This window comes from Misgurnus anguillicaudatus, chromosome 13 (genome assembly GCF_027580225.2).
Source record: "Misgurnus anguillicaudatus chromosome 13, ASM2758022v2, whole genome shotgun sequence".
Classification (NCBI taxonomy): Eukaryota; Metazoa; Chordata; class Actinopteri; order Cypriniformes; family Cobitidae; genus Misgurnus; species Misgurnus anguillicaudatus.
Genome location: NC_073349.2, coordinates 22,855,735 through 22,878,216, shown reverse-complemented (window position 1 = coordinate 22,878,216; position 22,482 = coordinate 22,855,735). Strand labels below are relative to the sequence as shown.

At 37.0% G+C, this 22,482-nt stretch overlaps 3 protein-coding genes across 5 annotated transcripts in view; all 3 read left to right on the top strand.

Moving 5' to 3' along the window:
* The window catches only part of phip (PHIP subunit of CUL4-Ring ligase complex), a 48,370-nt gene extending 34,403 nt beyond the window's left edge, over window positions 1-13,967 (top strand). The window contains exons 28-39 of the mRNA XM_073875418.1: window positions 20-131; window positions 2,192-2,258; window positions 4,047-4,212; window positions 6,303-6,423; window positions 6,572-6,698; window positions 6,823-6,894; window positions 7,015-7,089; window positions 7,173-7,328; window positions 8,319-8,471; window positions 8,746-8,933; window positions 9,160-9,554; window positions 11,580-13,967. Coding sequence (XP_073731519.1) covers window positions 20-131; window positions 2,192-2,258; window positions 4,047-4,212; window positions 6,303-6,423; window positions 6,572-6,698; window positions 6,823-6,894; window positions 7,015-7,089; window positions 7,173-7,328; window positions 8,319-8,471; window positions 8,746-8,933; window positions 9,160-9,554; window positions 11,580-12,259 — 2,312 coding nt within the window. The 3' untranslated portion in view covers window positions 12,260-13,967. The remainder of the gene's footprint in view (window positions 1-19; window positions 132-2,191; window positions 2,259-4,046; window positions 4,213-6,302; window positions 6,424-6,571; window positions 6,699-6,822; window positions 6,895-7,014; window positions 7,090-7,172; window positions 7,329-8,318; window positions 8,472-8,745; window positions 8,934-9,159; window positions 9,555-11,579) is intronic.
* A 3,457-nt stretch (window positions 13,968-17,424) lies between these two features.
* Window positions 17,425-21,636, top strand: LOC129430458 (uncharacterized). The gene is made up of 7 exons (XM_055187661.2): window positions 17,425-17,646; window positions 17,853-17,985; window positions 20,179-20,268; window positions 20,363-20,457; window positions 20,591-20,754; window positions 20,864-20,980; window positions 21,059-21,636. Exons 2-7 carry the CDS (start codon window positions 17,861-17,863, stop codon window positions 21,152-21,154), a joined length of 687 nt encoding a protein of 228 aa, XP_055043636.1. The 5' UTR covers window positions 17,425-17,646; window positions 17,853-17,860; the 3' UTR covers window positions 21,155-21,636.
* A 70-nt stretch (window positions 21,637-21,706) lies between these two features.
* LOC129430452 (hormonally up-regulated neu tumor-associated kinase homolog A) overlaps window positions 21,707-22,482 on the top strand; it is a 127,071-nt gene continuing 126,295 nt past the window's right edge. Inside the window, exon 1 of one of the 3 annotated variants that reach the window (XM_073875417.1) lies at window positions 21,707-21,855. The gene's annotated coding sequence lies outside the window, so the exon portion shown is untranslated. The remainder of the gene's footprint in view (window positions 21,856-22,482) is intronic. The other 2 variants (XM_073875416.1, XM_055187652.2) reach the window with 2 other exon arrangements.

The window sequence follows — 22,482 nt, the reverse complement described above, 5'->3', positions numbered from 1 at the left end:
AATGTACGTTTCTTGTCAGGCGATCGTTTCCGGGCGGTGATAGATGATGCATGGTGGTTTGCTACGATCGAGAGTCAGGAGCCTTATCAAGCTGAATATCCAGACTCTCTGTTCCAGTGCTACAATGTCTGGTTAGTTCATGACACAAATATATATATATGTGATGCAATTTACAGGGTTCCCATGGGGTCCTTGAAATCCTTGAAAGTTTGTGAATCTGGGGGAAAAAATCCAAGGCCCTAGGAAGTTTGTGAAAGTGTCATTGAAAGTGCTTGAATCTATTTTACGCAAGAAGTTTTCTGGAAAAAAATCCATATTTTTCCCTGTGTAGTGTAGGATAATATCATAAAAATTCTAGACTTTTTAAGCACACATGCTAAACTGTTCGCTTTAAATTCTTCTGTATGCCAATATTGATTCATACCAAAATGCTTTTTTGCATAGTTGTGTTTGACACATGAAAACGTCTCGGGTTATGTATGTAATTGTTGTTCCCTTAGAAGGGAACGAGACGCTGCGTCCCCCTTGCCATACTTCCTGCGTCCCTGTAAAGCCGTCTTTGGCAATATTTCAGATAGCGATATACTTCCTGGCTACCACGTCACCGTCTTTGTCGTTAAGCCTCACCATTGGTTGAATTTGATATACACATTTAGACGCACTTACCCCTGGAGGCGTCCCCAAAGTGTCACCGCAGTGAAGTGACTTAAACTGAAATGGCTCCCCAATAGGGAGTCAATCCCTTAGAACCCAAATGTTAAAATTCCCATCTTTACAGCAGAAATAAATATATTTACAGCCTGGCACAAAAAAGTGTTTTTGGTCTATATAGCTAATTTTGCCCTTCATGAAAATTGTGAGGGTTTTTTTCGTAACTCATCAGTTAAAATTATATTAAGCCTTAAAGTTCTGTATACTTAAGGGGCGTGGCCACTTGAGTGACAGGTTAAGTGTCACTACAGTCGAGCTAGGTGGCACCTCAGCTCCACCCACGTCCCGCCTTTTTACCCATTTTCGGTTATCCGCAAGGCGCGAGTGATGCATGGTGACGCACTGCCAAGATTGCGACGGCATGCTCGGCCAACTATTGGCTTCTAAAATGCTCGGGTTACATCACAGACACTACGTCCATATTTTTTACAATCTATGGTCCTATCCAACCACAAATATTAAACAACAATCGCTTAGGGCAACAGTTTAGTTTGTAATAGAAATATTAATTGTTAAATAGCATTTACGTACGTTGGATGTATATTTGTTTCTTATTAAAAGATTAGTCCATTTTCTTAAGAAAAAAAATCCAGATGATTTACTCGGCACCATGTCATCCAAGGTGTTGATGTCTTTCTTTGTTCAGTCGAGAAGAAATTATGTTTTTTGAGGAAAACATTCCAGGATTTTTCTAATTTTAATGGACCCCAACACGTAACAGTTTAAAATTGCAGTTTCAACTGAGTTTCAAAGGACTCTAAATTATCCCAAAGAGGCACATTTGCGGACCATTTTAAACAATAAACTGACACAAACACATTAATTAGTATCATTACACATACAACAACGTCAGAACGGTCCTCTTTCTCCACACTTGTAAACACTGGGGCGGAGTTTCGATATGTCATCCGTGACCTTTCGGTGTGATGACGTGTTACGTGAGGTAGCGCTGGCGCGTCACAGGACTGGAGATAGACGAGAAGTTGTAGTTTAAAAGTGCATATGTTTATTTTTTCTTGTCAAAAATGACAATCGTTTCGCTAGATAAGACCCTTATGCCCCATTTGGGATCGTTTAGAGTTCTTTGAAACTGCAATTTTAAACTGCATTAAAATTGTTACATGTTGGCGTCCATTAAAGTCCATTAAAATGAGAAAAATCCTGGAATGTTTTCCTCAAAAAACATAATTTTTTCTTGACTGAACAAAGAAAGACATCAACATTTTGGATGACATGGTGGTGAGAAAATTATCTGGATTTTTTTTTAAGAAAATGGACTAATCCTTTAAGTTGTCATAACTAAAGGAGCCATTCCAGCTGTTAATGTAAAAGACTTTATCATTGTTTAGTTTAAAGACTGAACAGGGTATAAATTGAGGGTTGCAAGTGAGTGTTCTGTATGTATAAGATGATTGTGTTTTGTATCTTTTGGGTAAAATGACATCAGATTACATCATCTGTGTGTTTTGTGTGACTACAGTTGGGATAATGGAGACACAGAAAAGATGAGCCCGTGGGATATGGAGGAGATACCCAATGAAGGTTTGATGTGTTCCTCTTACTATGACTAACTCATTAATACATGAATGATTCATTATTTGAATCAATTAACCTGTTGATTCAAATAATGAATCATGATCTTACTCAGTGTCTGCTTAATAAATAAATATGAATGTTTCATTGTCATCATAAAGGATGGGAATTTATGGATTTTGGTTCTTTTGGTTGTGTTGCAGAAAAATATTTGTAAATGAAATAATTTTGGTCAATTTCTAATTGAATAGCAAATTACATTTTCAGCATAACAAATTAAGTAAAAAAGTAACATGAATTTGAAAAACGACTAGTATTTGGTACATTGTTCTTTTGATGACAAGGTGAAGAAATACTCACCCGTCATTCTCATATCATGCCAGACAATTATAACTTCTCTCCTTCAGTTGAACAGAAAGATTTTGTTGAAGTTTCAAAAACACATCACAAAAGGCATCATTAATCCATGAAGTAATCCAAATGACTTTAGTGGGTTTATAAATGTCTTTTGAAGTGAAGTTTTTTGACCTGGACCACAAAATCAGTAACCCATTGATGTATGGTTTATTAGGATAGGACAATATTTGGCTGAGATTCAATTATTTGAAAATCTAGAATCTTACGGTGCAAAAAATCTAAATATTGAGAAATTCGCCTTTAAAGAGCACCTATTGTCCGATTCATGTTTTTACATTTCCTTTTCCTTAACGATATGCAAAAGGTACAAACCCCAAAGTAAACGATGACGTGAGTTATCGTCTCCAACGTAAATCTCTTTTCTTGAACTATAACGAACACATGGATTGTAGGCAACAGTGTACTTCCTGGGATTGGTGATGTAGACAAGACCGACATTATCATAATTCCTACCGCTTGGACTCACAAGTCCTGAGCGAATCTTTCAAACAAGGAGCGCCACATTTCCGGCTGATGTCAGACGTATTCAGACCAATCACACGTACAGATTAGCTGGCCAATCAGGGACACAGCGCTTTTCAAATCTGTGCGTTTCAGGAAGAGAGTGAAATCTGGAAATCTTTTTTGTTACCAAAAACCACGCAAACACATTGTATTATACCAAATACACAAAATAACGTTGTTTTTAGCAATAAAATTGGTGCTTTTTGAAATTTTCCAAATGAAGTCCTTAGCAACAGCATTCACTCACAAAAAAGGTTTAATATATTTACGGTAGGAAATGTACAAAATATCTTCATGGAACATGATCTTTACACAATATCCTAATGAGTTTTAGCATAAAATAAAAAAATCTATAATAAAGTGTATTTTGTTTTTGCTACAAATATACCCATGCTGCTTAAGACCAGGGTCAGATATTTTAAACTTAAATATATTTTAACTTCCTTAGCAAACTGAAACCAAAACAAACACATACTAGTGCTAAATGCAAAAATGAGGCCACAACAGTAACTTCAAATCTCATTGATCTTTAACAAAGTATTGTACAACAACTTGAGATAACACAAGAACCATTGAAAATGATTAGAGAATGTTCACTATTCCATTTCATTTTTGGTCACAATTTTCCTTGTTTTACATGTTTCAAAATCTTAAAACTCATGATCTCAGATACTCAGAGAATAATAAACACAAATATTATCTTAAATAGCACATCTAAAGTAATACAAAACAGCTCTGATTTCATGCAGTGTACAGCACACTAGCACACTCACACTCAAACATGCTAGTTGTTATGGTAACTATCAAAATGAAAACTATCAACTGTACTGAAATCCAGCTGGCATCATTTTCTCTCTCTCTCTCTCTCTCTCTCTCTCTCTCTCTCTGTATCGGTGTTTCCTGATGAGTTGGGTCTAAGTATGCCTCTAACTGAAGAAGAACAGAAGGCATTACTATACAAGCCTGTAGAAGGAGAGTGGGGCTCACGCACGCGTGATGAGGAGTGTGAACGCATCATCAGGGGAATCAACCAGCTTTGCACATTGGGTGAGACATCATCAGTTGCTATTACAAGCATGCTGCCTTTTAAGGCTGTATTTTACAGTGTTTTCCACAGACTTACAGTTTATTTGTGGCAGCACAGGGGGGATTGGTGAATTATGGGTACTAATATGCAGTACAGTCTGTCACTTTCGGATGCAGAGCCACACACTAAGTTCCCAAAAATGCTGTCCACTCCGCAAAGCCTTTTTTTTGCCACGTGCATTAATTGTGGACGCATCAAGTATAAATCAGGCTAGAGTCACAGCGGATTTGATTCCATGGGTGTATGTAAAGAACCTGTCATGTGAGAGAGAGGCAGTGAAAAATGCGCTGCGCAAATCTATTTGTGGCGGTCGATTTTGATTTTGTGGCAGCCTGCCACAAATAAATGAATGTATGGAAAACACTGCAGCCTATATACATATAGAATATTTGAATTTGAAAGTACAACCTTCAAAGGGATATTTCAGCAAAAAATGAAAATAATCCCAGCATTTACTTTCAATACCCTTAAGCCATTCGAGATGTATATGAATATCATCTTTCAGACGAATACAGTCAGAGTTATATTAGAAAATGTCCTGGCTCTTGCAAGCCTTATAATGGTAGTAAATGGTGCTACGGATTTTTAATGAAAAACACCATCGTTTTGCAATATTTTATTATGTTCTTACCTCAACTTAGACAAATTATTCATACCTATCTTTTTTCAATGCGTGCACTATATCTTTGTATAGCGCATTGTGAATGTGTTAGCATTTAGCCTAGCCCCATTCATTCCTTAGGATCCAAACAGGGATGAATTTAGAAGCCACCAAACACTTCCATGTTTTCCCTATTTAAAGACTGTTACATGAGTAGTTACACGAGTAAGTATGGGGGACAAAATAAAATGTGGTGATTTTTAAGCGGATAAAAAATTTGAACTATGTTGTATGGCGGAAGAGCACTTAGTTTGCAGCACTTCGACCTCTAAGTGCTCTTCCGCCATACAATATAGTTTACATTTTTTTAACCGCTTAAAAAATCACCACGTTTTATTTTGTGCGCCCATACTTACTTGTGCCACTATGGAGGACTACAACAGTCATGCAAAATGTAATAATGAACTTCAATATTTAATAACTACCTGGACAATAAAAATAGCAATTAATAGATTTATCTAAAAATTCATTAATTAATCTATAAATAAATAGACAAAGTTACAAAAAAATCATTATGTAACATTTTATTAGGCAATAAAAAGTGAGATTATAAAAATAACGGAGAAATGAAATATTAATCCATTAATAAAAAGTTCAGATTAATATAACAATTTACAAAAACAACATAAAACACTTAATAAGTTCATCATTTTAAATTGCATTTATAAATTCTTAATTAAATAATGGAATTTAAAAAAAGAGTCACGGAAAAGCTAAACAGAAAGGCTAAAACGAAACGCAAATCGAATAGCGAAAAGAATAAGGAGAACAATCGGGAAATGAAAACAGAAATGTTAAACGGAAATGCCCTTTCAAATGCCTAATTTAAACCTGTATTTGTAGTTCAATTTATAAATCCAGTTATTTATTTCTCTTTTTTAAATCACTTTTTGAAATACATTTTGAAACTCCATCATTCAATCAAGAATTTATAAATGCAATTTAAAATGATGAACTTATTGAGTGTTTTATGTTGTTTTTGTAAATTGTTATATTACTTTGAACTATTTATTAATGGATTAATATTTCATTTCTACGTTAGTTTTTATAATCTCACTTTTTATTGCCTAATAAAATGTTACATAATGATTTTTTGTAACTTGTCTATTTATTTATAGATTAATTAATGAATTTTTAAACAAATCTATTAATTGCTATTTTCATTGCCCAGGTAGTTATTAAATATTGAAGTTCTTTATTAAATTTTTCATGACTCTTGTGGTCCTCCATATTCCTAGGGTAATCGATGGGATTTTGTTATAAAATATCCATATTTAAAATGTATAAACTGAACTTTTGGCTGACCTGTCCCTTAAAATAAAGTTGTGAATTGTAAATCATGTGTTCATGACTGATATTGTCGTAACAGAAGTTCTGTCTTTTCTCCAGATGTGGCTGCACCATTTGAACTGCCTGTAGACCTGCAGGCATATCCGACGTACTGCACTGTGGTCGCTTACGTCACAGATCTGAGCACCATAAGACAGAGACTGGAGAACCGTTTCTACAGGTCAGCTAGCACACAGTCTTAAAATTAACATGAAATAAAGCAGCCGAGATGAACTAGCACATTTATAAACTTCTGATATATTCCAGAACATGTTTACTCTTTAAATACACGAGTGTTTATTAGCGCATTTATTCTTTGCTAATGTCAGGCGAATGTCTTCGCTCATGTGGGAGGTACGTTACATCGAACACAACGCTCAAACCTTCAATGAACCGGACGCGTTCATTGTCAGAACTGCCAAATTCGTATCTGACCTCTTGCTACAGTTTATCAAGTAAGTCTTAAAAAGTACATTAAATACCAGAATTGCCTTGATACTGAACAAATGTAATTCAGAATTTAATTCTATGTGAGAACTGATGCATTGGATTCCATTTGCTTTTCATGTTGTTTCTCAAGGACCAAAGCTGTACAGATATTATTCCGCTATATAACAGTATGAAGAAAACTGCTTTCTCAGATTCAAGTGATGTAAGTGACATTGATAGATTCACAAACTTGGACATATGATCAAATAAAGGAGAATATGCATCATCAGCAGTACTTTACAAGCATATTATGACCATTTTTGTGATTTTAATGACACCTCAGGATGAAGATGAGGATGAAGAGGAGGACGAAGATGAAGAACATGAGGCACCTTGCACGTCTACACGCAATAAGAAGGTATGAATCACTCAGATAATCATACAAACACTACGCCTAATGATTTCACACCTGGCTAATGGCGAGTTTTTATCCTGTTTCAGGGCCAGCAACGACAGCCCATCTTGAGGAGTCTGCGGAGTAAACCGTCTTCAGACCCCAAGGCCTGGAGGGGGCGCTGTAAAGAGTTGCTGGAGCTCATCTTTCAGTGTGAAGATTCAGAGCCGTTCAGACAACCTGTGGACCTCGAGGAGTATCCGGTAACATAGACATAACATAGACACATGCAGCAGCAGATGGGTGATTCTCGCGAAATTAGACTTACGAGGTGTCATGAAACATTTTGATAAAAAAAGTAAATGCTATCAAAATAAGAAGCATACAGTTACAAACATCTCTTCATGTACTATTTTGCACATGATTTTAAATGACATCATACAAACCAATTTTCCACATTTAAGGGGAAAATTTTCATTACTGCAACATGTCCATGACTGGATTTGGGTTCTTTGACATGGAAATATTTATAGTTAAAAAATATAAAAAATAAAACGCTTCAGTGCATACTATAAACATTAACAGTAAAGAAACATGTGGTATTTAGTGATCATTGGTAAATGTAGAGACAATAATAAGGAATATAAATGTGTCCAAGACCAATTTTCTCATCCTCCGCAACAATTTTCAATAATTTTTTAAGGCCTCAATGAACAAAAAAAAAAACAAATTAGTTGGAAGGGACATAATTGACTGTGACACTCAAGATGGCTACCAGTTAAGCAGTTCTTTTTTTTCTCTCCAGATAAAAGTTGAAATTTTGTTTGTCATAGTACATAGACAACTTTTTAGTTCTCATTACCAAAACATGAGTTTGTAAATGCATATATTTAATGTAATATCATGTTGCGGTAATGATCATTTTTGATAATGATAATCTAAAAAATGCAAATAATTCTAAAGGAAATAATTTTTTAAATCCTCTAAAAATAATGGTTATAGTAAGTTCAGACCTTGATCTTATATGTGCAAAAAAATTGGCTTCAATGGCCTTTTAAAAAAGCTGATGCTGGACACCTTCTAAGTCTGGATTTCATGAGAATCACCCAGATGTGATTTGTCACTGATCACACCATTGACTGACGGATGTATTACACATAAACTGAAATGACCAGTTTGGACAAACATTTGTGTACCCCAGATTGTTATTCATTGCTTTATATTGTATTATGTGACGTTTATCCCTCTTTCAGGACTACTTAGACATTGTGGACACTCCTATGGACTTTGGGTCTGTTTTGAGCCGCCTCTTAGCAGGAGAATATGACACACCAATGGATCTTTGTATAGATGTGCGACTCATCTTTAGCAACTCCAAAGCTTACACACCCAGCAAAAAGTCAAGGGTATGAAATCACCAAAACCTTTCTATATCACAGTCATGTTGCAGTACAGTCCTAATTGTCGCAGTTTATTTATTTAATGAATTAATATTACTATAAAGTAAATTAACTGTTATTAGCAATGCTAATGTTATATATATGTTTGTTTACCTGTTAACACAGATGCTTATAAATGTATATCCTTAATCTACTGTAGGTCGCTTTGGATAAAAACATCTTTCAAATGCATAAATGAAAATATAATTTATTGTGTCTTTGTGCGTGCATGTGTACACAGATCTATAGCATGAGTCTGCGGTTATCCGCTCTGTTTGAAGAGCATATCAGTTCGATCTTGACTGATTTCAAAGCTGCTCAAAGTCTGCTCAATGAGCGAATCACTCGACAGCGCCTGCACACGAAGCGATTGACCAGACAGTCTGTGAAGAGGAGGAGGAGCTCTTCCCTTTCAAGTTCCGCCTCTAGGTACAGACAGCATCTGATTGGTTGTTGCAGTGTACTGTGCTCTATAATTGGTCACTATTACTGAATCATGTGGTCTTTTACAACAACTTGAACAAACTCTTAACCCTAAATATATTTTTTGCCATACAGATTCCACAGATATAAATCACTCACATTTACCTAAAAAATAGATGATACAGGTATATCATATTTGCCAATTGTGAAATTTCCTTTTTCTGATTTGCAGTCCGGAAAGGAAGAGGCGGGTCTCCACTCGTGCTCCACCTCCATCTGACAACGCAGCTCCACCCACTCCCGCTGGACCTTCCCGACCTCCATCGTTACGACAAACACTTCCGCAAATCAACGGAAAGGCCGAGCCACCCGTCACCCCTGGACGGACACGTAGCTCGGCCCGCTTCGGGACCCAAATCACCGATCCACCCGCTGCGCAGTCGGCTCCTCCACTTCCCCCCACCCACAGTAAATCAGTAGAGCCGTCATCCAGAGTTCTCCGAACTCAAAACTCTCACTCCATTGGCGTCTCCAGGGAAACAGAGACCTCTGCTATCCCTCACAGTAATGAGGGCGGAGCCAGAGAGTCTCGAAGGAAGCTTCGAACACCTGTTAAGCTCACACCAGGTAAGTCTGCACAGTTCTGGTCAAATCTAAATGTTCATGGATTCCCAGAGAACTCACATACTAATATAAACCATCTATAACAGGGGTGCCCAACCCTGCACTAGAGATGCGCGGTTGGCGGTTACAGCCGCGGACTCCGCGGATAAACCGCGGATCTGGCGGATGATGTGACGAAAAATAATATTTTAATTAAATTCGGGCGGGTGGCGGATAGACTGCTTGTTATTAGCTGTGTCCTTCTAAGAAATGAGTCTGAAATGAGACGGTCTAGGCTTCTGAGGACCCATTATTTGCGTCACCTGTTGCACGCGCCCCCAGTAGCGCTCACTGCGCCTGTCAGCAAAAAACAGCGGAGACATTTCTGACTTATTAAAATAAATATGTAATCAGAAAAATATTAATTTATTTTAGAAAATATAACACATTGATGTAGATTAAACTATTCAACAGTATATCAAATTAATCAACCTTAGAAATATACACAACATAAACCGAATAATATTAACACAAAACATAACTTATAATACTAAAACAGTGACAAGAAAAGGTTTTCTAATAAATACACGCTTTTATTTAATAAAGGTTTTAATTGTTTGGGATAGCATCGGCTGTTAAGGATCCATTCGTTGTATCATTAACAGCGCGGAAAAATGAGGACGCATTTGAGGCTTCATTCTAAGCACCCTTTGAATTGGGACACAGCTCTTATCAATGCTGGCGAAGGAGGTACGTGGCGTGGCAAACTCAGAGAATGAGAATTAAAAACAAAGGAATTAGAAGGTCAGAAAAGGGTTGCCTGGAATAAGTTTTACAAAGTGGTAAATCAGGATGACACCAGTGTGCAGGCTATGTTTTTGCGTTTAATTTAGGCTATTTATTTATTTATTTTTGTCCCTGACTGTGCGCCGAGTTAAAATCTGCAGGACGGTAGCCCTCCAGGAACAGGGTTGGGCACATTGATTCACTACACACAGACTGATATATTTCAAATGTTTATTTCTTTAAATTTTGATGATTATAACTGGCAACCAAGGAAAATCCCAAATTTTGCAGTCCACTCTTTGTGAATCTCCCCCACATTTTTGAATGGGTTTTGTTCCATAATCATCTCCAGTGTTCGGTTATCCCTATTGCTTTTACACTTTTTTCTACCACATCTTTTCCTTCCCTTCGCCTCTCTATTAATGTGCTTGGACACAAAGCTCTGTGAACAGCCAGCCTCTTTTGCAATGATCTTTTGTGTCTTGCCCTCCTTGTGCAAGGTGTCAATGTTCGTCTTTTGGACAAATGTGAAGTCAGAAGTCTTCCTCATGATTGTGTAGCCTACAGAACTAGACTGAGAGACCATTTAAAGGCCTTTGCAGGTGTTTTGAGTTAATTAGCTGATTAGAGTGTGGCACCAGGTGTGCCTTTTCGCAATAATCTAATTTTCTGAGATACTGAATTTGGGATTTTCCTTAGTGGTAAGTTATTATCATCAAAATTAAAAGAGCTCTGTGTCCAAGCACAGAGAGGCGAATGGAAGGAAAAGATGTGGTAGAAAAAAGTGTACAAGCAATAGGGATAACCGCACACTGGAGAGGATTATGAAACAAAACCCATTCAAAAATGTGGGGAAGATTCACAAAGAGTGGTTTGGAAAATTTGGGATTTTCCTTAGTTGTCAGTTATAATCATCAAAATGAAAAGAAATAAACATTTGAAATATATCAGTCTGTGTTTAATGAATAAATATAATATACAAGTTTCACTTTTTAAATAAAATTAGTGAAATAAATAAACTTTTTGATGATATTTTAATTATAAGACCAGCACATGTATATGATATAAAGTCTCAATCTAAAATGAGATTAGGAGCATCAAAGTTTGATTTCAGTCCTTAATTTTACACTTTTTTGACTTGACATTACTCAGTCAATATTAAAGATATCAAGGTTATATTCACAGTAAATCACAAAACTCTGGGTTTTCACAGACTGGGTCACAAATTTGATCTTCACTTAAATTTTGTGGTCTCTCTCACAGGTCCAGTTGATCGCAGCTCTCCAACTCAGAACAGTGTGCATCTGAATGGCCACACAAGTCAAGCAACTATGGGAGAAGTAAGAAGAGGGCGGGGCAGACCCAAATTAGACGCACAAATAAGGACCACAGTAGAGCCAGCACCCTCACCCCAACCCTCTGGCAAAAAGCGAGGGAGGAAAAGCAAGAAAGAGCTGGAGGCCCTACAGAGAAACTCCATCCATGAGGAGGAGCTTGCCCTGTCTACTGGTGATGAGGGCGGGGCTTCTTCTACAGCCCAGGACAGTAGCCTTTCCGATTCAGGGGTAGTGACTCCCGAGCATCCACGACCACGAGGTAGACCACGGCTGAACAAAACATACATTGAACCTCCACATACGCCAGCTCCTTCAAGCCCCACAGTGCTTAGAAGGAGTAGTCGACGTGGCCACGACGAGACCACGCCCCCTACCCCAGGCCCCGCATTAAGCGAGGAGCAAGACATTTACATGGGGGAGGATGGGAAAGGGCCAATGAGGACGCGTAACCAGGGCCGACGAACAGCCTACTATAACGAGGAAGACTCTGAGGAAGAACAGAGACAACTTTTGTTTGAGGATTCCTCGATTACGTTCGGCACGTCAAGCAAGGGAAGAGTCCGCAAGCTCACCGAAAAGGCCAAAGCCAACCTTATTGGCTGGTAATAATAATGTCAACGTTGTATGTCCCTTATCCCCGCCCCACTGTTATATACACTGAGGAGGGGACGCATTCCTGCTGCTATAGACTTTCATGATTATATAAATCTTTGATTTTCAACTTTTTGGGTGACTTTACAGGGCAGTTTATGTCCTCAAAGGGTCACCGCCCCTTATCAAAGGCCACACCTTTTAAATTTCTTCCACAGAAAAATCACAAATGCAGTTAAATACTGATTTTCATATGCACTATTTGAATGCCAGTGAAGAAAGTCGCTTACACAGTCTTACAAACCTGATTTTATCTCTCAAGAAAGCACTTATTTGAGAGTCGTCGGGTGTTTGTGTGTGAACTTTTATGCTTTTACTCCATTTTGTCTCTCTTTAACTGTTTTATGCATTGTTTTTACACGGTTGTTGCTAAAGGCAACAAATCAAACACTTCTTCGAAAATATCTATTTTTACCAGAGCGTTTGTGTAAGCGGTTGAGCTATAGTGGAGTAAAGAGAAGGACCACATAAAATGCTTGCTTTTGTTTCGTCTATCAATGTCAGTGGCAGTTTCTTGCATGTTTTTATATAATTAGCAATACCTTGTGCCTTTTCATGTTTTCATACATTATGGCTCCTTTATACTCTCAATGTGTGTGCGGGTGTGTGCATTTGATGCTTTAGCGTATTGATTTATTCAGTACAAATGTGTGTAAATGATCTGATGCTGGGGTGGAGATATCTTCTCATGACCACTGAGTGTATGAAATTGGCTTTAAGTTTATGCTTTTTAAAGTTTTTTGAGGTATATTAATACTCATTATGCAGACAGTGGCTCTTATTTTTGGGTCTCTTGCAATGCACTGTGATTCCTCGAAGAGAATATTCATAAATGTGACTCAAAAAGTATCTGGACACTTTTAAAAACCTTGTTTCTGAACTAAATCCCCTTTCATTTTGATAATTACGTTTGGTCCGTCCGTAGTGGAAATCAGGTGGTTTTATTAAATATTGTATTGGTATCTGTCATAATACAATGTTATGATTCTTAGGGGCTGTTTCCCAGACAGGGTTTAGATTAAGCCAGGACTAGGCCTTAGTTGTATTAGTTTTTAAAAACATACCTTATAAAAAACATACTGGTGTGCATCTTGAGACAAAAAATGGCACATACATATTTTAAGATATGTCAGTGCAAGCTGTTTTCAGTTTTGGACTAGACTTAAACCCTGTCTTGGAAACTGCTTCTAAATGTTTAGTGAACTATTATTCAGAACAATAATACTGCAGATTTTTTGCGTTTTTTTATATAAGAAACATAGATTTGTTCCTGTAGCTTAATTGGTTAAACATTGTGTTAGCTGCACAAAAGGTTGTGGGTTCGATTCCAGCGAACACAAATACTGACAAATGTATACCTTGTAATGCACTGTAAGTCGCCTTGGATAAAAGTGTCTGTAGATGTTATATTGTTTAGGCTTAAAATGTGCACAAGTATGTGCTGACCCACTTTTACTGTGCTTGTTTTGTTTCCCGAACTTGTTCTTTTACAAAAATATATCGATACACAATATCAATACTAACGTACGGAGCCCCTAAGGGGACATGAAGCAAAAATTAAATAAAGTTTAGTTTCGTGTGCTCACATGAAAGCAAAAGTTTCACGTGCACACGCGAAACTAAACGCAATAGTTTTATGTGCGCACGTGAAACTAAACTTAAATTCTGCACATGAAGGTTTCATGTGCGTACCCGAAACTAAACGCGATAGATTCACGTGCGCACGCGATAGTTTCACTAAGGGGACATGGAGCAAAAATTAAATGAAGTTTAGAAACTAAACGCAATATTTTTATGTGCGCATGTGAAACTAAACTTAAAAAAAATTCTGCACATGAAAGTTTTATGTGCGCACGCGATAGTTTCACTAAGGGGACATGGAGCAAAAATTAAATGAAGTTTAGAAACTATTTTTTTGCGCACGTGAAACTTTTTGCTTCATGTCCCCGTAGGGGCTCCGTACAATACAGTATTATGAGGTAAGATATTGCAATAGGCCTATATAAAATAGAAGCCTTTTCCTCTCCCTCTTTCGCGAAAATTTCACGTGAGCACTCGATACTAAACTTAAAAAAAATTCTGCACATGAAAGTTTCACGTGCGTATGCGATAGATTCACGTGCACACGTGAAACTAAACGCGATAGATTCACGTGCGCACGCGATAGTTTCACTAAGGGGACATGGATCAAAATTTAAATGAAGTTTAGAAACTAAACGCAATATTTTTATGTGCGCATGTGAAACTAAACTTTCAAAAAAATTCTGCACATGAAAGTTTCATGTGCCTATGCGATAGGTTCATGTGCGCACGTGAAACTAAACGCGACAGATTCACGTGCGCACGCGATAGATTCACTAATTGGACATGGAGAAAAAATTAAATGAAGTTTAGAAACTAAATGCAATAGTTTCATGTGCGCACGTGAAACTAAACTTAAAAAAAAATTCTGCACATGAAAGTTACACGTGCGTATGCGATAGGTTCATGTGCGCACGCGAAACTAAACGCGATAGATTCACGTGCGCATGCGAAACTAAACGCGATAGATTCACGTGCTCAAGTGAAACTATCGCGTGTGCACGTGAAAGCGAAAGTTTCACGTGCGCACGCGAAACTAAACGCAATAGTTTCATGTGCGCACGTGAAACTAAACTTTAAAAAAAATCTGCACATGAAACTAAACTTTAGATTTTAAAAAAAAAATCTGCACATGACAGTTTCACATGCACACGCGATAGATTCACGTGCGCACGTGAAACTAAACTTTATTTAATTTTTGCTTCATGTCCCCTTAGGGGCTCCATACAATACAGTATTATGAGGTAAGATATTGCAATAGGCCTTTATAAAATAGAAGCCAATTTCCTCTTTCGCGAAAGTTTCACGTGAGCACCCGATACTAAACTTAAAAAACATTCTGCACATGAAGGTTTCGTGTGAGCACATGAAACTAAACTTTAGATTTTTTTTACTCCAATGTCACCTTAGGGGCTCGGTAACCCTCTCAACTATGAACATGTTTTAATCAAAGACAACCAGAAAATGTCCAAATACTTTCTGAGCCCACTGTACACTCCTAAAAAACCACTATTAATTGTGTGTGTGTGTGTGTGTGTGTGCGCGCGCGCATTGAGCGAGAGAGAGACGTTCATTGCATCAAGTGTTTTGATATTTTACCTGTAGCCAGACAGCAGGCCTCTTACTCTGTATTTGGAAAATTCATTGAATTACTGTAAAATTGCACATTTCATTAGTATTGAGTACTTTGTTTTTCCTTGATCACGTTGAAACACTGTGTTGGATATTTTCCATTCTGTAAGAAAGGACAGATCCATCTGATGCATTGAAATACCACAGGGCAGCGGATGACACAAGAGGCAGTGTGCGTGTTCGTATTCGGTGTTTTGAATGTGCCTTGACCTTTTGAGTGTATGTACAGGAGATTTATATTTGGCATTGTGTCCTACGTCTACGTCCCAACTTATATATGTAAAGCTGGATAATATTCAGCCTGGTTTGTTGCCACATAAATATTCTCAACAGTTGTGGTCTGGGTCGTCCATATCTACAGTGAACAAAATAATCCAGCCCATAGCTTTAAAACTGGTTTGATGAACCAAAGCCTATTGAATGTGTGCGATTGGGTATGAGACTGTATAGGGGGTTTGTGTGTATGTGGCTGTTAATATATGCAGTGGATGCATGTCTGTGAGTGTGCGATCTTCTTGTCTTTATGTTTATTGAGCTGGTGTTTATATCTGTTGCTACATGAAATCTGTATAATATCCGACTCATGACCCCTCTGTTACCACCATATACTGCACAGGAAGTGACATCTTATGGACATTTATAGATTATATGAGATGTTTTAGAATGGAGATCAAAGATGGATGCATGTTAGTTTATTCTCTGGTCTTTAAATCTGAAGGTACGGTCACATTGTGGGGTCAGGGTCTTGTTTTCCCTCTGCGGTCTTGTATCCTCGGACTAAGAGGTCTTTCTATGTTAGTTTGTATACTTTTATATAAAGGAAAAAGTGTAAATAAAAACGTTAAATAGAATGTATGTGTAGGGTGTACTGCTGTCACATTAGTTCATACTGATATTTTAAGGAAATAAACATTTTGTGTTTACACATATTGCCTTGTCCTTTCAAATATTTTGTTTAGATTTATTTGTTTTGCATTTAGATGAACATTATCCCCTTTGTGTTTTATAACTTTCCTATTTGTAATTTTTAAAGGAAATAGATTAAATTAAAATAATGTTATGTTTTTGCTATACAGCACTGAGGTGTATTAGACCACAAACATTAACTTGTAAATGTGAGGCTTAAAGGGATAGTTGCCCCAAAAATGAAAATTCTGTTATCATTTACTCACTCTCATGTTGTTAGAAACCTATATAAATTTTGTTGTTCTGATGAACACAAAGGAAGATATTTAGATACATTTTTGTAAGCAAACCATTCATGGACCCAATTCACTTCCATAGTAGGAAAAAGAATACTAGTATGGAAGTAAAAGGGGTCCATAAACGATTTGGTTACAAACATTTTTCAAAATATCTTTCTTTGTGTTCATCAGAACAACGAAATGTATACAGGTTTGTAACAACATGAGAGTGAGTAAATGATGACAGAATTTTCATTTTTGGGTGAACTATCCCTTTAAATTGCCAGTTTAATTTCGTGGAGAACAGCGCCATCTTTCGTCTGATAATTGAAATTGCGTCTGACATAAATCAAACGGTTTATTTTATTGCAATGAAAACATAACACATGTATATAAATGTGAATTAAATAAAGTACACACATGGAACCCTGCTGAAAAACAAAATGGTTCTCATTAGAAATAACAGTATTAACCATCACCCGCATTAAAACCATTACAGATAAAAACACAGAGACTATCATAGTTTCTAATCAAACAATTCCCATTATAACCAAATCGTCTATTGGGTTTTATTCAGCATAGATAAAACATGAGGTATCGCCACATTAGAGGAAAAAAACTACAGTCTTAACAGAAAAAATAAAGCAAACATATCCGCGTGTTGCGTCCTCTCGTGACGTGGCTGCACTAGACGCGTGCACACCCGCTCTCGTGGGGCGCCGCTATTGGATGCGTCTAATAATGTCAAACTTGGAGGCACAGGTGCCAAACCGAAACTGACCGCATGTAAATATAATTCACAAACCTTCAAGACCAAGCTTTCCCCATGCATAACAATCTTAGTTTTGAGTGAGTTCTTCCTCTTACCACATTAAACAATTACTCTAACGGTTGTGAATTCAGAGGCTAAAGATTACTTAAATAAACTATCTTCTTTGGCAAAAGGTAAGATCTATTTAAATGTGCATTTGAATGAGTCAATAACAATTTTCCTGATACCCATAGCCTAGATCCCCATAGCCTAGATGGTTTATAAGCTTTTTATATATTCGTAGTAGCTTAAGTTATTAACAACTTTTATAACACCTTACCTGCAAAGGTTTTGCTGGATATGTGACATGAATGTACTGTGTATCGTTGTTATTGGGCAGGTAAAGTGATGCCTGAAATCACAGCACGTGTCATTATACAGTTGACACTTCTTCTGTCAGCTTTACCAGCGCAGTATCTCATTTCCAAATGGACAGGCGGCACTGCTTTACAACGTCACCTCGCCACTGAGAGGTAAACACACGCACGTTTGTTTTATTGAGATGCTCATATTTGAGAAGGAATTAGACAGACATTGCTACCACAAATTGGTTTTGCTACAGTAACCATAGTTTTGCAGTAAACCCGTAATCAATATGCCAAAAACATTGGTTAATGTTCATACAGGATGCCCAAACGAATCCTTACAAAAGCCTGTGGGCATCGGGAAATTTGAAAGTTTACTAGTTTTTGTTTACTTTGTGAAAGTTTACTTTTGAGGACCATTCATCAGAACAAGTGAAATAATATTATAGTGAAAATACATGGCCCTCAAAGGTTGGCAATAACAAAATACGCGCGTGTGTGTGTCTGCTCACCAAGATGCGTACAAATGACACGCAGTGTGATTATCGTGCAATAGATACGCCAAATTCCGATTTTGCGTGCATATGATACGCCAGTCCTTCCCATTCACTTATATGGCGAATCGTTTCGTGACGTTTTATTTATTTTCTCATTTGTTTTCTGCTTTTTAAACCATTTTCTCTTGGGTTTAGGGTTAGATTTCACATTTGTTTAAGCAGGTTATTTAATATACAGGTTTCTCTATGTTTTTATCTATATAAGCCATGGTCGCTTGGAGTTGGGGTTAGAGTTGGGGTTTGGGTTAGGATGTCATTTTTATATAACAAAAAGTTGTTCTAACCCTAAACCCAAGCGAAAATGGTAAAAAAAATAAAACGTCACGAAAACGATTCGCCATATAAGTGAATGGGAAGGACTGGCGTATCATATGCACACAAAATCTGAATTTGGCGTATCTATTGCACGATAATCACACTGCGTGTCATTTGTACGCTTTTTGGTAAGAATGGGTTGGTCTGCATTGTCAGGCTCAAATCAAGAGAGCGAAAGAGAGACTGGCGCCAGTGATAATGTCATTAATGCCAGTGATGATGTCATAATGAGCAGTGTTGGGAAAAGTTTCTTTTGAAAGTAATGCATTACAATATTAAGTTACTCCCCAAAATGTAACTAATTGCATTACTTGTAACTTCTCATGGAAGGTAATGCTTACGTTACTTTTAAGTTACTTTTGCGTTACTTTTTCTTATTTGGCTGAGGCTTGATCTATTTCAGGCTTTGCAGGTGTTTTTTATGACAGAGAAATTCTGCATTCAGAAATTGCATATTTCCGTGGCAAAAATGTCTCTAAGCTCTGCCCTGCCATCTCCGTTTCTGACTTAAACTGTTCCCACACAGCCGCGATGCATAATTCTACGTTAATATGTAAGGAATAATTGACAACCGACTTGTGCTCATTGTGACATCATCACTGACAGTCACTGTGAGATTATTAATGCCAGTCATTATTACATCATCAACACCCAACACCGCAGGTGTGCATTATTCTCTTATAATTCAAATGACCAGAGTTAATTATTCCTCTTATACCACGGCCACCACAAACATCGCTCTGGTGCCTATTTTTAAGACATTTGACAGGTTAGGTGTGCAATTTACAGAAAAATATCAACATCCATGGAACATTTCTAAGCCAATCAGAATAAAGCATTCAACAGGCCTGTGGTATAAGATCAGTTTAATTCAGTAATTTTTTTTAATCAAATTAATTTAACGGAAAAGTAACTCCCATTACTTTTTTTTAAAAGGTAACTCAAATATTATGTGTACATTTATAAAGTAATGCGTTACTTCACTCGTTACTTCAGAAATGCAAGTTACTTGTAATGCGTTACCCCCAACACTGATAACGAGTACCAGGGATGCCATTATAATGAGTGCCAGTGTTGATGTCACAATAAGTGCCAGTGATGCTGTCATAATGACTGCCAGTGTTGTCACAATTAGTGCCAGTGATGCTGTCATAATGTCAATATGGGTGAAGTCACGGATACTACGTCGATATTTTTTACAGTCTATGGTCTCAATATGTAAATCTCAACCCTGCTCCTGGAGAGCTACCGTCCTTCAGTTGCAACCCTGCTCCAACACACCTGTCTGTAATTATCAAGCAATCCTGAACAATATGATTAGCTGGTTTAGCTGTGTTTGACTGGGGTTGGAGCTAAAGTCTGTAGAACGGTCCCCTGGTCCAGCACTGTTATGAGGCATCCATCTGGCATGCTTTTGTGTTTAAATGTACTTCACTTCAAACTAACCATTGTTATCCTTACTGGAATTATTCCTCTGATGCTTATTAAGAATTCTAGACATGTGGGAGTTCATGAGAAAATCCTATCTAAACAAGACTGCTTGGGTTGACTGGATAAATCCCTGGATTCCTAAACTACCGTAAGTCTGCACAAATTTCTATTTTGCAGTCATTCTGCATCATTCACTTCACACACTGAAGTATGATGAAGTATGATGTCACGTCACACTACAGATCCTTTGGAGAGGAAGAAGATCCACGGCAAGCAATGGAAGAGGCACTCAGGATTGAGCTGTTAATGCATGACAACGAGCATGGGTATTTTGCAGGTAATATGTTTACTAAATTCTCTTACAGTCGCCATTTACTAATTTCAGGCATTTTAATAAAATAGAGTTGAGAAATGTTAATACAAAGAAATAATAATCATTTTGTTTCACAAAACAAAATATGTGTGGTTAGTCTCAAAGGAGGCGCGAAGTCCCAGGCCATCATACGTGCTTCACCGTGTGGGAGAAGTTGTCATAGAAACACAGAATGACATGGTAGGGGTGATAGTAGGCTGGGATGCAGGACTCCGAGCTCCTCCAGAATGGATCAAAAGAAAGAAATACACAGACTCAGAGGTCTGTAAAATACATGATCACTTTCATGAAATGAAATAAAATCATAACAGATCATAAAAGGAGAAAAGTTTGTTTTAACCTTTGATTATTTGTGTTTGTGTGTGTGTAGTTAAAGAGGGCCTTAGACACTCCTCATTACAGAATAATTTTCAGTGGACCAGATTCCTCATCAATACTGATCGGATACATTCCCCAGTATAACGTGAAGCTCCTTCAAGGTTTTAAGGTGAAATCCTTTATTACTAATAATTGCGTTTTTTGTATTTATTTTTAGTTATTAATTATATTTGTGTGTTTGTCACAGCCGGACATACCTACTCTAGACCAATATTTTTCACACTTCAATGGGGAAAGGTTTGTTATGGAGGAATGGTTAGGAGAAATATACCCTCATGACTGAATGTGCAACACGGCTTTAAAAAGCTATTTGGACTTGGACATAAACTTGGACAATAACACGGACATAAACTCTTCCCCTCCCTACTTTTACCATACTTTAAGTTTATGTAGGGCATTTCTGTTATTATATTTTCTTCTGGAATATCTGTTATGAATTCTAGGAGCAGTACCAAAAATAAGAAAATGCATTTTTTTATTGCTGTTATTTTTAATTCTGCAAGGAATATGTAAATTAATAATCTTAACTAATTGTACTGTTATATCAGTACAAAAACTATAATAACTATATTAAGTGTTTTTAATGATCAAAATACATTAAGTACATACATAAAATACATAGAATCAGGATTTCATAATTAATATGATATAGCCTATTTATTTAAATAAGCACAGCAGAATGATGATTTCTGTGCTGTTTATTGTGTAAAACAACAGTATTGCTAAGGTGATAAACAGTGTTCAAAATAAAGCTAAAAACACAGATATGGTTTCTTGTCGAAGTCAAATTGATTTAAAATAGTCTCTTTTTCGGTTGAAGTCCCACAATGCATTGGGAAGCGCCAAATAAAGTGATGTTAGACGGTGCTGGTCATCTACACAAACTGAAATTTCCTTACATTAAATTGATGTGAATGTGAAGCAGGAAGACGAGAGGAGTTCCAGGCGAATTACGCACGCGACCGTCACGTTGTTTAGGTGGAGGTAAGTGGCGTGTTTTAATTTTCGCGGTATGTTTTGGAAGCGACAGCATTGTGATATTTGTTACTCTATGGTTTATCTGTAGGTGTCAATGTGTGAATAGGCTTGTTTGTGACGCTGTGGCATTCAGTTGGTTTTCCTTAAAGCATTATGACGTCGTTCAACTTTAATTATTAGCGTCACACTTTAGAATAAAGTTAATTATTTGAGATTTGCAACGAAGTTGGAGTTTTATATCATATTTCTTTTTAGGCCTCGAATTGGCCTTGAGCAGTGCGTTGCAACATGATCAACTTTCTCAAACCAAGTTCAAATTTAGATCCATCATATGATTAGATTTTTTTAATTATTACAGTTTTGATTATTACTACTCTGTGCCTTTTTCCCCAAAGAAATGTTACTCCGTTTTGTTGTAGAACACACTGTTTACCTGTGGTTTGTTTTCTGTATTTATATCATATTTGCTGTCTTTTAGGTTCATCCGTCTTTTTTAGTGTCATGTATAATATATTATTCTTGTGTAATATAATTGTGTAACTTTTATGATCTTTTGAAAGGAATGCAATATAATATACATTGGTGTATAAAGACCTTACTTAATGAACTGTAGTGATGGTCGCTTTCGAAGCA

Coding starts and splice junctions, on each gene's coding strand:
- LOC129430458 (XM_055187661.2), top strand. CDS start 17,861: ATGCCTGAAATCACAGCACGTGTCATTATACAGTTGACACTTCTTCTG. Junction 17,986..20,178: donor CGTCACCTCGCCACTGAGAG/GTAAACACACGC, acceptor ATGCTTATTAAG/AATTCTAGACATGTGGGAGT. Junction 20,755..20,863: donor AGAAATACACAGACTCAGAG/GTCTGTAAAATA, acceptor GTGTGTGTGTAG/TTAAAGAGGGCCTTAGACAC.